This window comes from Chiloscyllium punctatum, chromosome 47 (genome assembly GCF_047496795.1).
Source record: "Chiloscyllium punctatum isolate Juve2018m chromosome 47, sChiPun1.3, whole genome shotgun sequence".
Classification (NCBI taxonomy): domain Eukaryota; kingdom Metazoa; phylum Chordata; class Chondrichthyes; order Orectolobiformes; family Hemiscylliidae; genus Chiloscyllium; species Chiloscyllium punctatum.
Genome location: NC_092785.1, coordinates 18,021,719 through 18,033,553, shown reverse-complemented (window position 1 = coordinate 18,033,553; position 11,835 = coordinate 18,021,719). Strand labels below are relative to the sequence as shown.

The window sequence follows — 11,835 nt, the reverse complement described above, 5'->3', positions numbered from 1 at the left end:
ATTCCTCAAAAAATTAAGCGACGTTATTGTTCGGAGAACACGTTTCTGAAATGTATGCAAAATGTTTTTAAGACACCAACTCGGGAAAAGATTTTCAGTTCTAATGTTGAATTATTTATGAAAAGGCTGATTCATAGCATTGCGATAATAATGTTAAAAAAAGTGAATACCTGAGGGAATTAAAACTGGAGAACACGGAAAGTGTCAAGTGTTTCAAAAACGTGCTATACCCAATCCAATTCAGAAAGCAGGAGAAATCCTACACCCAAAGCAGGAGAAATACTTTAAGAATTTTTTTAACATTTGATTTCTTTTAGAAGACGTTTCTCCTATGTGTGCACACGTCATGGATCAGAACGCAGGTGAGAAATTCAGAAACATGCCAGAAGTCTCAGCAAGTTTACCTCATTATAGTGTGTTGCAGGATGGTGTAAAGATCCAATCACCTCAGAAACCATCAGGAGAAGTTTTGCAGTGCCGTAGATAGGTCAATATTAATGTTATGTTAGCGTTGTTCTCAAATACAACATCTCAGAAGGAACAGGACAATGTCAAGACACCTCTCCAATTATACCTGGTTTTCAACATAATCTGGAAAACACATCATAATCAATTGAAATTTGCATATCCTTTCTCTCAGCCTCCCCATACACTGCTTCTACAATTAAAACTGATTTTCTATCATCTAGGAATGTGTGAAAGAAATAGCTTTTGACACGTGTTCCCCTCTGTCGTACTGGTAGGATGCTAGGCGGAAACTGACGGTTTCTCTCTTCCTGCACCTGGTTTAACTTGCACCATTTAGTTTGTAATGCCCTCCTTAGTCTAACATCCAAAGTGTGAAGTCTAACTTCACATTTCGCTGTATTTCATATGAAACAGGGCGAGAGATGAGAGTGCACAAAGTATGAGATGTGTGTTAGTCTGCAAGACAGATAATTTCTCAGGTCCCAGTGAGTCAGTCCGCCATTTTAGGTTTGTTCACCAGGGCCATTTCATGTTATCACAGTACTGACATTGATTTTATAAACATTAAAAAGCAAGTAAGAGCAAAGAAGTCGCAGTCCATGTCAGTTTCAGTAGAGCATTCATTCGTCAGAATGATATCGGCACAGCTGCGATTCAAAATGAGGGGTGAAATAGCACAAGCCCAGGGTCGTGTTCTTGAATTTAGAAGGGTCAAATGAATAATGAAATCAGACGGAGAGAAGGCAATGTTGATGTTTCTTGAACTAAGAAAGGATCATTGTCTAAAAATATGGACGTGCTGGTTTTGGACTATGGTGGACAAAGTCAGAAGTCATCCATTCATTTGTTATTCAGCTGTTTACACTTACCGCGTCTGACACTTTGATTAACTGTAAACACTGGCTATTCAGCCTGTTGATACCCTACTCACACTATTTGTACTTATCCGGTGACACGTTTGATTACTTTGAATATTCTTCCCATTGTGACACTGCCGAAATATTCTGTGCCCGTACACTCACTCCACGTCACCGGAGGAAGAAGCAGTCTTCAGAAGCTTGAGATTTTAAATGAACCTGTTGGAATCTGGTGTGGTGTGACTTCTCATTTTGTCTAAAAACGCAATAACAGTCTGAAACGCTCACAAAACTAATATTATGGATCAAATGCTTACATTTTTGACATTATGTTGTACAAATTATTTCTTGATCAATCACTTATAGAACTTTTGCAATGCATTTTGCAGACATTTTATATCTCTCTTGCATTTTCCTCTCTCACCTAACTTTGTGAAATCAACATAACACATGATCCCAACATGTCAGTCATCAGTGAGGATTTAAAAGAGTTGTCTCTCCAGCGATGATCTTTGTTGCACCCACTAATACCAGCCTAACACTCTGAAAATAGCGACTTTATTCACACCCTACATTTTCTGTCTTTATTAGTCCTCACACCAAGTTCCCATTCTACATTATTATCCGGATTCACTGCAGTAAACTAACTCCAGGTTCATTAATACCGGGATTTTATAATTCTGTATCCTTGTGTGTGCAAATACCGAACTAGCTTCAAACCAACGGTTTCTTAAAACAATTTTATCCCACCAGCAGTCAGTTGTTTTGGCTTTCTTCACGGTACATGTCCAGTATATTGCAGGAAAAATAGAATATTTGACTTCCATCTGTTGCTGTTGAGCTTTTGTGTGTGTCTCAGTATCTATTTCCGTACATGTTCATTACACTGCGGGTAACAGAGAATGAATTAATTTTATTAATTGTGTTTAAAAAAAAATCCAATAACAAATCTGAGATTGTGGACAAATTTTTGTGTTGTGTCTCCCCGCATAATTCCAAACTCATAGTAAAGTTAAGTCATAGAGTCATATAGCATGGAAACAGACCTTTCATCCAACCAGGCAGAAGAGGGCACTGCAGATGCTGGTGATTAGAGTCAAGAGTAGAGTGGTGCTGGAAAAGCACAGCAGGTCAGGCGGCATTCGTGGTATGAAAGACGTGTCCCTCAAGTTCCTTTTGAATCTTTTTCTTCTCACCTTAAGATTTACCTTTGAACTCCACATTCCTAGCGTACAGACTTTTTGCTATTCAAATTATGTGTGCCCCTCAAGGCTTTATGAATCTTTAAAATGTCACCGGTCAACCTTCTATCCATCAGTGAAATAACCCCAGCCTATTCAGCCTCTTCATATAACTTAAACTCAAGACCTGATAACTCCCATGTTAAGCTTGTCTGCACCCTCTCCAATTTAACAATACCATTGCTAGAGCAGGGAAAATAGAACTGTGCCTCAAAACTTCAAACCTTCCCTCACTAATGACCTGTAAAACAACATGTTGTCCAAACTCCTTTGTTTAATATCTGAGTAATAAACTCAAGCGTGCCAAATGCCTGCTTGACTACCCTGTCTACTTGTGTCACATTTTGCAAGGAAATATGCAGCTGATCCCTTTGACCTCTCTGTTCTGTAACATTCCTCAGTGCCTGACCATAAACTGTAAGGCCCTACCCTTCTTCATCTTATCAAAAGTGGAGTACCTCCCATTTATCTCAATTAAAATCCATCTGCCACTCCTCAACGGAAATGATGTCGATCATTTTGTAATCTTCGATAACCTTGCTCATGGTCCACGACAGCACCAATTCTGGTGTGATTCGCAAACTTAGTAAACATGTTTCATGCATTACCATGCAAATAGTTTGTATAAAACATGAATAACATATAAATTATAAAGAGTGAAATCTGTCATCGAATTAATCATTTGAATGGTCATTGAGTCCTTCACCGAGGAGACAGCCCCTTTGGCCCAACTGGTCCATACCGACCAAAAATATCTGTCGTCGCTAATGCCAGTTCCCTGCAGTTGGCTCATTTGCTTCCAATCCTTTCTTATTCATGTGTTTACCCAAATGTATTTTAAATGTATTTTAAATGATATTAATGTATCCAACTCAAACACTTCGCTGGCAGTTCATTCCATAAGCGAACAGCCCTCTGTGTAAAAAGGTTGTCCCTCAGGTTCCCTTTTATTCTTTCCCCTCTAACCAAAACGGATGTTCTCCAGGCCTCAATTTCCCAACTTTGGGGAAAAAATGCACGAGGTGAATTCATCCCATCTATGCCTCTCATCATCCTCTACACCTCTTTAATTTCCCCTCAGTCTCTTATACTGTTAAAAAAATGCTTTACCTAATCCAATCTCACCATATAACTCAGAGCATTGAGTCTAAGCAATATCCTTGGAAATTTCTTTTGCATTCCGTCCCGTTTAATGATATCCTTCCTATAACAGGGCGACCAGAAATGAACAGAACACTCACCATGCGGCCTCACCAAAATCCTGTTTACTGCAACATAACATGTCTAATTTTAGACCCAATGACCTGACCGATGAAGAATTGGATAGAGCTCTTAAAGATAGTGGAGTCAAGGGGTATGGAGATAAGGCTGGAACAGGATACTGATTAGGAATGATCAGCCATGATCATATTGAATGGCGGTGCAGGCTCGAAGGGCAGAATGGCCTACTCCTGCATCTATTGTCTATTGTCTATTGTCTATTGTCTATTACCCTGTCTACCCGTGACTCCACTTTCAGACAACTGTGAACCTGAAGTCCATGATCCCTCTATTCAACTACTTTAAATCCCTACCATTCACCATAAAACTCCGACCTTGATTTGAGTTTCCATAATGCAAGACCCCACACATACCTTTATTAAACTCAATTTGCCATTTCTCAGCCCAGCTCCCCAGCTGATCAAGTTTCATCTGTAATTTCTGATATCTGTTGAATTTCTGCAATTCACCGGAGGTTGGGCTGAGAATTTCTATAAAGTCGTAGGGGAAAAGGAAATAAAATCAAAACCTTTTATATTTGACACACTGGCATCACTTTAAGAAATAATTTCCAATGTGCTGTAGTGCAAATAATATTTCACTCCTCTTTCTTTGCTTTGTAGATGATGGGTCAAAGCTCAATGAATTTCTCAGGAATGTCTCAGAATATGATCTGCAAGCTCTCACAACACACTTCAAACAGAGACTGAAAGATGCAGTGGAGGAATTTGGTCAACAGCTTGTTGTGAATTTACTTAGTAAACAATTAATTTCTGACAAAGAAAGTGAGGTATGTTGGATTCTTGGCATTTTTTGAGTTTTGGTTTCGATCTGAAGCCAGAAACATTTTTCAGATTCAATTTGTGATTTTCATTTTGTGCCTGGATTCCGGATAAACTGAAACTTAATGAACAAAGTTACGTGCTCTTCTCATTAAGGCAACAAATCACAGCATAACGCATACCTAGAAATACATGGATACTTTTTCCAGAGAACACTTAGTGCTATGACAAGTGAATGACTCCTTGTCCAAGTTGCGATCTTCAAAATTTCAGTAAAGGAGGGTAAATTGTTTAAAGGAGAATTATATTTCAATAGAGACATGCAGATCTGAGCAACTGCATTCTGAGGGCACAACTGCTGTTTCTGGTTTGAAGTAGAGACAATGTATAACCAGGAGAAAGTGAGGACTGCAGGTGCTGGAGATCAGAGCTGAAAAATGTGTTGCTGAAAAAGTGCAGCAGGTCAGGCAGCATTCAAGGAGCAGGAGAATCGACGTTTTGGGCGCAAGCCCTTCTTCAGTGCCTACGCCCGAAACTTCGATTCTCCTGCTCCTTTGATGCTGCCTGACCTGCTGCGCTTTTCCTGCAACACATTTTTCAACAATGTGTAATCAGGCTAGATAATTACGATAGTTGAATAACACATTACCAGAAGGAAGCATGATGCAGTGATAATCTTTGAAGAATACTATGGGATTTAACCTCATAATCTTAAATCCAAAATCAGATTGTTGATGGATGTAAAGACATTTATTGATCAATGAATACAATGAAGTAGCGGAGATACTGTGGGTGAACATGTTGCAAGTTCTCTCTTCAGAACAATAACATATATGGGCCCTTTAACAGTCTGTATGTCACGTATGCCAGTTATTATTGAATCGGGAGACATAACTTGACACATTATGTCCAGAATCACTGTATTCTGCTTGAATCTTAACTGCCTCGGGGCTGTTTGGGGGAGATAATAAATATTGGCCCAGCAAGTGATGCCCAAAGCATGTGAATGAACAAAACAAATGTAAACTCCCAGACCGAATTTCTCTGCATGCATTTGATAAACAGTTTATCATTATTTAAGATGATGCACCGATAATATTTATTGTTACATATTATCATTCATTGGTTAATATCTCCTTTAGTTCTTTTTCCCCATACATTCACTAGTCTGTCATTCAATAGTGTCAATGTATTCTACCAATCTCTTTAATATTGTATTGAAATTTGGAAAACAAACGGCCACAAACAGAACAGCAAACCACCGCACTGTTGGAAAACTTAAATGAAAACTTAACAGTAAACCATGCCCTGAATTGCTAATTTATGTATACCGTATATACAGCATCGGATAAAGTGGAAATATGTTAAAGACTGCATTGCAAAATGTGTCCACTGTGTTACTGCAGTTGAATTGAAAAAAAAATGCAGCAATGGCAAGCAAACAAATCAATGCCACAGGGTGAAGTTAAAAGTCAAACACATTACTGTGACTGAATGCAATTTTATATAACCTGCCAGCCATGACTGGCAACCTTGTACAATTTTTAAAAATTTCATACATGTACATTTCATGGTATTGATTTTGAATCATCCTGCAATGTGTTTCTAGCATTCGAGGAGGCTGATAAAAGAAAAATGCAAAAGCGAGGCTTCAAAATTCATTTTCGATAAAGTAAGAACAATTGGATTCGTAGCAGTGAAGACAATGTGGGAAATATGTGTGAACGTAGATGGCGTGACACCAAAGCTGAATGAAATACGGAAGGATCTACTCAAGAAAGGTATGATCTCACCAGGTACAACAGTAAGCATACGTTGTCTACACATATCAAAAGATTCGGTAAGAGGGAGGGCAGCATCATATAGCAGCCATTCAAATTAACAACGGCATTCATACAGACAGATGGCCAGTGTGCAGCGTTTCACACAACTCTTTAAATAAACACTTGTGGGTAATCACCAACCAGTGATCCACTCTCAGCATGAATACCCTGATCCTGAACAAACCTAATCCCGGACTCCCACCCCTACCCTCTAACAGAGATTGCTGGGCAGTGAGTTGGGATTTTTTTCCCAAAGTGTGTTATTTGGATGATCAGTGGGGGTCTAGGCAGACATGCTTAACTGGAATAGTTGTGCAAATATGTGTCTGAGGACCTCCTTGCGTGTCTCTGTATTACCTACTTTTAACAACTCTGCAACTAAATGTTTTTCCTCAACACGACTTTGGCTCACTGATGAGCAACGGCTCCCGGTTCAACAACTGCATTTGATAATTCTGCATCCGTGTTTGTGTATATCACTTCTTGGCCTCACCACTCCATCTCCCTTCAAACTGATCCATCCAATCATTGGTTAGCTGTTTTAAGTTATTTCACTGTACATTTCCATCACTTCCATCTGCTGTTGTACTGCTCACATCAGTCTCAATATCAGCCGCTGTACATGTCCGAGTAATCATAGAACATAGAACAGCAGACTACAGGAATAGGTTATTCGGCCCATGGTTTTGTGCCGAACATATGCACCCACTCTGCAGATAAAGAAAATGATTCACTTCCATCTACTGCTGTACAATTGGTGCGTGTCTCAGTGTCAGCCTCTGAACACGTCCCTACGATGCAGGAAAAGAGAGTGAACTATTTTTGTAGGATGATTTGAAAAGTATACTAACAAACTGAAAACATATCTGACATTGTGTGAAGGATACAGCTTCGATGTCATTGCTCCCTATATAATTTCAAAATCACCATGAAGTTGTGGTTGACATTCTACTAACCATTCCAATAGTCACTGAAAGGTGGACTGAAGAACCAAAACGAGAATGTTCACTAGGCCAGAGAATGAAATAAATGAAAATCAAAGCATTCTCTTTCATTCTTTCATGAAATTTTGGTCTCAGTGATCGGGCCAGCAATTATTACTCAACCCTGGTTGCCATGAATGTAGCGGTGAAGAGTTGCCTTCTTCAAATTCTGCAATCTACCTTATATGGGTCACTTGAGGTAGGTGATCCAGTAGTTTCACTCAGCGATAGTGAAGGAACGTTGATGTATTTCCAAGTCAGGATGGTGTTTGGCTGGGAGAATGTAGATACAGTGGTGTTCACACTTGTATCCAGCACCTTCTCTTCCAGATGTAAGTGACAGGAGGTTTGGGAGGTGCTGTCAAAGATATTTGGTAAATTTCAGGAGTGCATATTGTAGATGAATTTCAATGCTGCTGTTGAGTATCAGCAGTGCAGACAGTGGACATGTGTGCATGTGGTGTTAATCAAACAGTTTGTATTGTCCTGAATGGACAAAGCTTATTCAGTTTTGTTGGGGCAGCTCCCATCAAAACAAGTGGGGAGAATTCCATCACAATACTAACTTGTGCTGTGTAGTTTGTGGACAATGTTTGGGGAGTTAGGTTTGGAGATACTCACTGAATAATTCCTAGCCTCTGACTATCTCTTGTAGTCCCTGTATTAGCATAGCGAGTTCAGTGCCTTTCTGTGCTGATTGCAAGGCGTTTCAATGATGATAAAACCATTAAAAGTCAAGGGGTTGTTAAATTGCTGGAAATTATTGGAAATAGTCATTAACAGTGAATTATGTACCACAAATGTTACTTAGTACACTTTAAGAAATAATTCCCAATATGTTGTACTGGAAACAATATTTCTCTTCACTTCCTTCATGTTGCAGTTGAGGAGGTTAAGCTATGCGAATTTCTGAGGAATGTCTCAGAATCTGACCTTCAAGTTTTCACAACAGACTACAGAAAGAGCTTGGAAGATGCAGTAGACGAATTTGGTCAACATGTTGCATTGAATTTACTGAACAAATGTTTTATCACTGACAAAGAGAGTGAGGTACGTTGTTTCAATTAATGATTGTGATCGGAAGCCATATACACTTTTCCGATTCAATTTGTGATTCTCATTTTCTGCCTGGTTTTCCGGTCCAGAGAGACATAGTGATCAAATTTCCAAATTACGATCATTAAGACACATCACAGCACAGCACAGAACCAGAAATAAATGGGCACATCTACAGAGAACATTTAGAAAAGTGACAAGTGAATAACTCCTTAACAAAGGCACTATTTTCAGCCTTCAATTAAAGAGACGAAATTGTTTAAAAGGAGATGCATTGCAATAAGATCTTACACAACTTCAGTGACTACATTCTAGAAGTGCAACTGTTGCTATCAGGTTGGTATAGGGACCATTTGCAACCAGGTCAGATAATTGCAATAGTTGAGGACCACATTGTCACAATGAAGCATGATGCATCGATAATCTATGAAGACCATGAAGGGCTTGACCTCATTGTTTTAATTTGCGAAAGAAACACACATTTCAATAGGGTTATTTCGAAACATTAGCTTGCAAAGAGCTGTCTCTTCATCAGATGGTTGTAACGTATAAGACCATAAGGCACAGAATTTAGAGCAAATGTGTTGCAGTGTCGTGGAGCTGTAATGATAGATTTTTAAAAAATCAGATTAAGTCTTTCACCCGTTAGAATGGGATATGCTAGTTCTCGTTCTTTAATTAGATTACTTACAATGTGGAAACAGGCCCTTCGGCCCAACAAGTCCACACCGACCCGCCGAAGCGCAACCCACCCATCCCCGTACATTTACCCCTTCACCTAACACTACGGGCAATTTAGCATGGCCAATTCACCTGACCTGCACATCTTTGGACTGTGGGAGGAAACCGGAGCACCCGGAGGAAACCCACGCAGACACGGGGAGAATGTGCAAACTCCACACAGTAAGTCGCCTGAGTCATGAATTGAACCCGGGTCCCTGGTGCTGTGAGGCAGCAGTGCTAACCAATGTGCCACTGTGCCACCCATAAATAAGCAAATAAGTAAGAACTTCATTTAAATTACATTCTCAAAACAGCTTCACCTTTTGTAACAATTGGTGTCACCTCAGCTCAGACAATGCCGAAAAGGTGTGAGGTTAAAGTCTGTCTATTTCCCAAAGCTGAGTGAGACTGGTTCTATTTCGAAAGTTGAACTTATAGAATCCTACATGAATTTATGCAGTTTTTGAGCAAAACATAATGTAATTCTGTGAATACAAATCCAACTCATAAACTTCCATCTGTACACATGCAGGAGAGACAGCGTGAGTGTATGCAAGTGGGTGTGTGTATGTGGGTGCCATTTCATGTGAAAGAGTGTGTGAATGTGTGTGTTTCAGCTTGGTCAATAATGTGTGTGTGACTGTGATGGGTTTATGCATGTGAGTGCATGAGTATTTGGATGTGCCTGTGCAATTGGCCATCTGGCCTTATTCTGTTTTGGAGGAAAAACAGAAATAGCTGGCATAACTGCAGGTCTGGCAGGATCTGTGGAGAGAAACAGAGTTACCATTTGAGCTGCAGAGACTCATCTTCGGAAAACTTCTGAGAAAGAATCACGAGATACGAAGTGGTGACTGATTTCTCTCCAGCTCTTTCTGTTGATTTATTTCAAATTTCCAGTAACTGCAGTTCTTTGCATTTATAGTTTTAATGTTGCAATTCATGCTATTGATTTTGAATCATCTTGCAATGTGTTCCTAGTACATGAGAAAAATGATACATGAAAAGAGGAAAAGCGAGGCTTTCCAGTTGATTCTTGATAAAGTAACGGTGAATGGAATTGGAGCAAAGAAGATAATGTGGGAAACATGTTTGAAGATGAATGATACGACACCAAAGCTGAGTAAAATACGAAATGATCTATTAAAGTATGACATTATCTTTCTGTTATATACATCATGTTCGTTTTCAAATGTATGAAGTAGTTGATTCCGTTTTTTTTTATTTTACTTAGATATCATGTATTACTCAATAGGCTAACGAGCATCAATCTGAAAGCCCCCTAAATTAATGAAGATATTGCAAGGAACGTGGCGCAGTCATAATTCACATTCCTTTAAAGTGCTGTTCTTTCAAAATTAATTTAAAAATATATTCAAATCCATTGCTCTCTTGTATCTAAAATATTGCATGCAAGATTATGCGACAAATAGATGACCATACACCATCAGAAAAGATAAAAATTGAGCAGGATTATGCCTTTTGGGTCCCATAATCTTCTCGGCCAGTCAACAGGATCACAATTGATCTGATATTTCTCATGTTCACTTTCCTGCCGTTCCCAATCAGCTATGATTCTCGTTGAGAATTCTGCAAGAGATTCTAATAAATTACTCAGGCTAGATTTCTCTTTCATGACGCCATACTAAGTCTGCTTGGTTGAAAGATGATTCTCCAAACATTCTACTCTTACTTCCTTAATAATTGATTCCGGTCCTTTACACAAAGCAGATGTTGGGCCAATTAGCCTGTAATTAACCACTCTTTATCTCGCTCCCTTTCTGAATACAAATGCCACATAAAGAGTTTAACACAGGGCTGTTACCATTGAACAATTGAAGGAATACAATCAAAGCATCCTTTATATCCATAGCTGCATCTTTTAGGATCCTAACTCTTACTGCCAGCTTTTATATTCATAACCAATTTTCCTTTACGGTTTAATTTCTTTCTGATTTACCATTTTTCTTACAACCTTCTTTGCTGGATTCTGAATTTGTTCCAGTCTTCAGTGCCATCACCAATTCATGCCTATTTACATGCTTTTTTTTCTTTCAAATTAATAGATTCTTTAACAGAAATAACGATGATCTTCACTTCCCTGGTCCAGTTCCCTCGCAGTAACTTTTGCGATTTCTCTGATGCTTTACATCACTTTTGGAGTTACCTCTTTACCATGGACGTGCAATCCCTCTTACATCCATCAACCACTAGTATGGTCTCAGTCCTCTCTGCAAAGGCCTGAACATCCCCACTTTCCACCACCCTCCTCCGCTTGTCCGAGCTCGTCCTCACCCTCAACGACTTCTATTTTTAGTCCTGTCATTTTCTTCTGGTCAGAGGAGTGGCCATGTGGACTCCCATGCACCCCAGTTATGCCTGACCCTTCTTCCCACAATATATGGATAATTTAATTGGTACTGTTTCCCCCAATTGTCTGGAATTGAAAGTTGAATGGAATGCAACGCCAACTTCCTTGCCGCCCTCACATTCACTTGATCTGTCCATGACTCTTCCCGTCCATTCCTTCACATTTTTTTTCCATTTCTTGAGATAAGCTGACCACGAATGCCCACCATGTACTCACTGAATCCCATAGTTCCCTGGACTATTACACCCTCGTATCCTGCTTCCTGTAAAGA

General features: G+C 39.4%; 1 protein-coding gene across 5 annotated transcripts in view; it reads left to right on the top strand.

Moving 5' to 3' along the window:
• Nucleotides 1-11,835, top strand: part of LOC140468524 (uncharacterized) — a 55,358-nt gene that overhangs the window by 39,142 nt on the left and 4,381 nt on the right. For 4 of the 5 annotated variants that reach the window (XM_072564613.1, XM_072564614.1, XM_072564610.1 and 1 more), the window contains 5 exons: nt 318-362; nt 4,450-4,616; nt 6,218-6,389; nt 8,298-8,464; nt 10,175-10,341. In XM_072564613.1, the coding sequence (XP_072420714.1) occupies nt 318-362; nt 4,450-4,616; nt 6,218-6,389; nt 8,298-8,464; nt 10,175-10,341 (718 nt within the window). The remainder of the gene's footprint in view (nt 1-317; nt 363-4,449; nt 4,617-6,217; nt 6,390-8,297; nt 8,465-10,174; nt 10,342-11,835) is intronic. The other variant, XM_072564612.1, reaches the window with a different exon arrangement.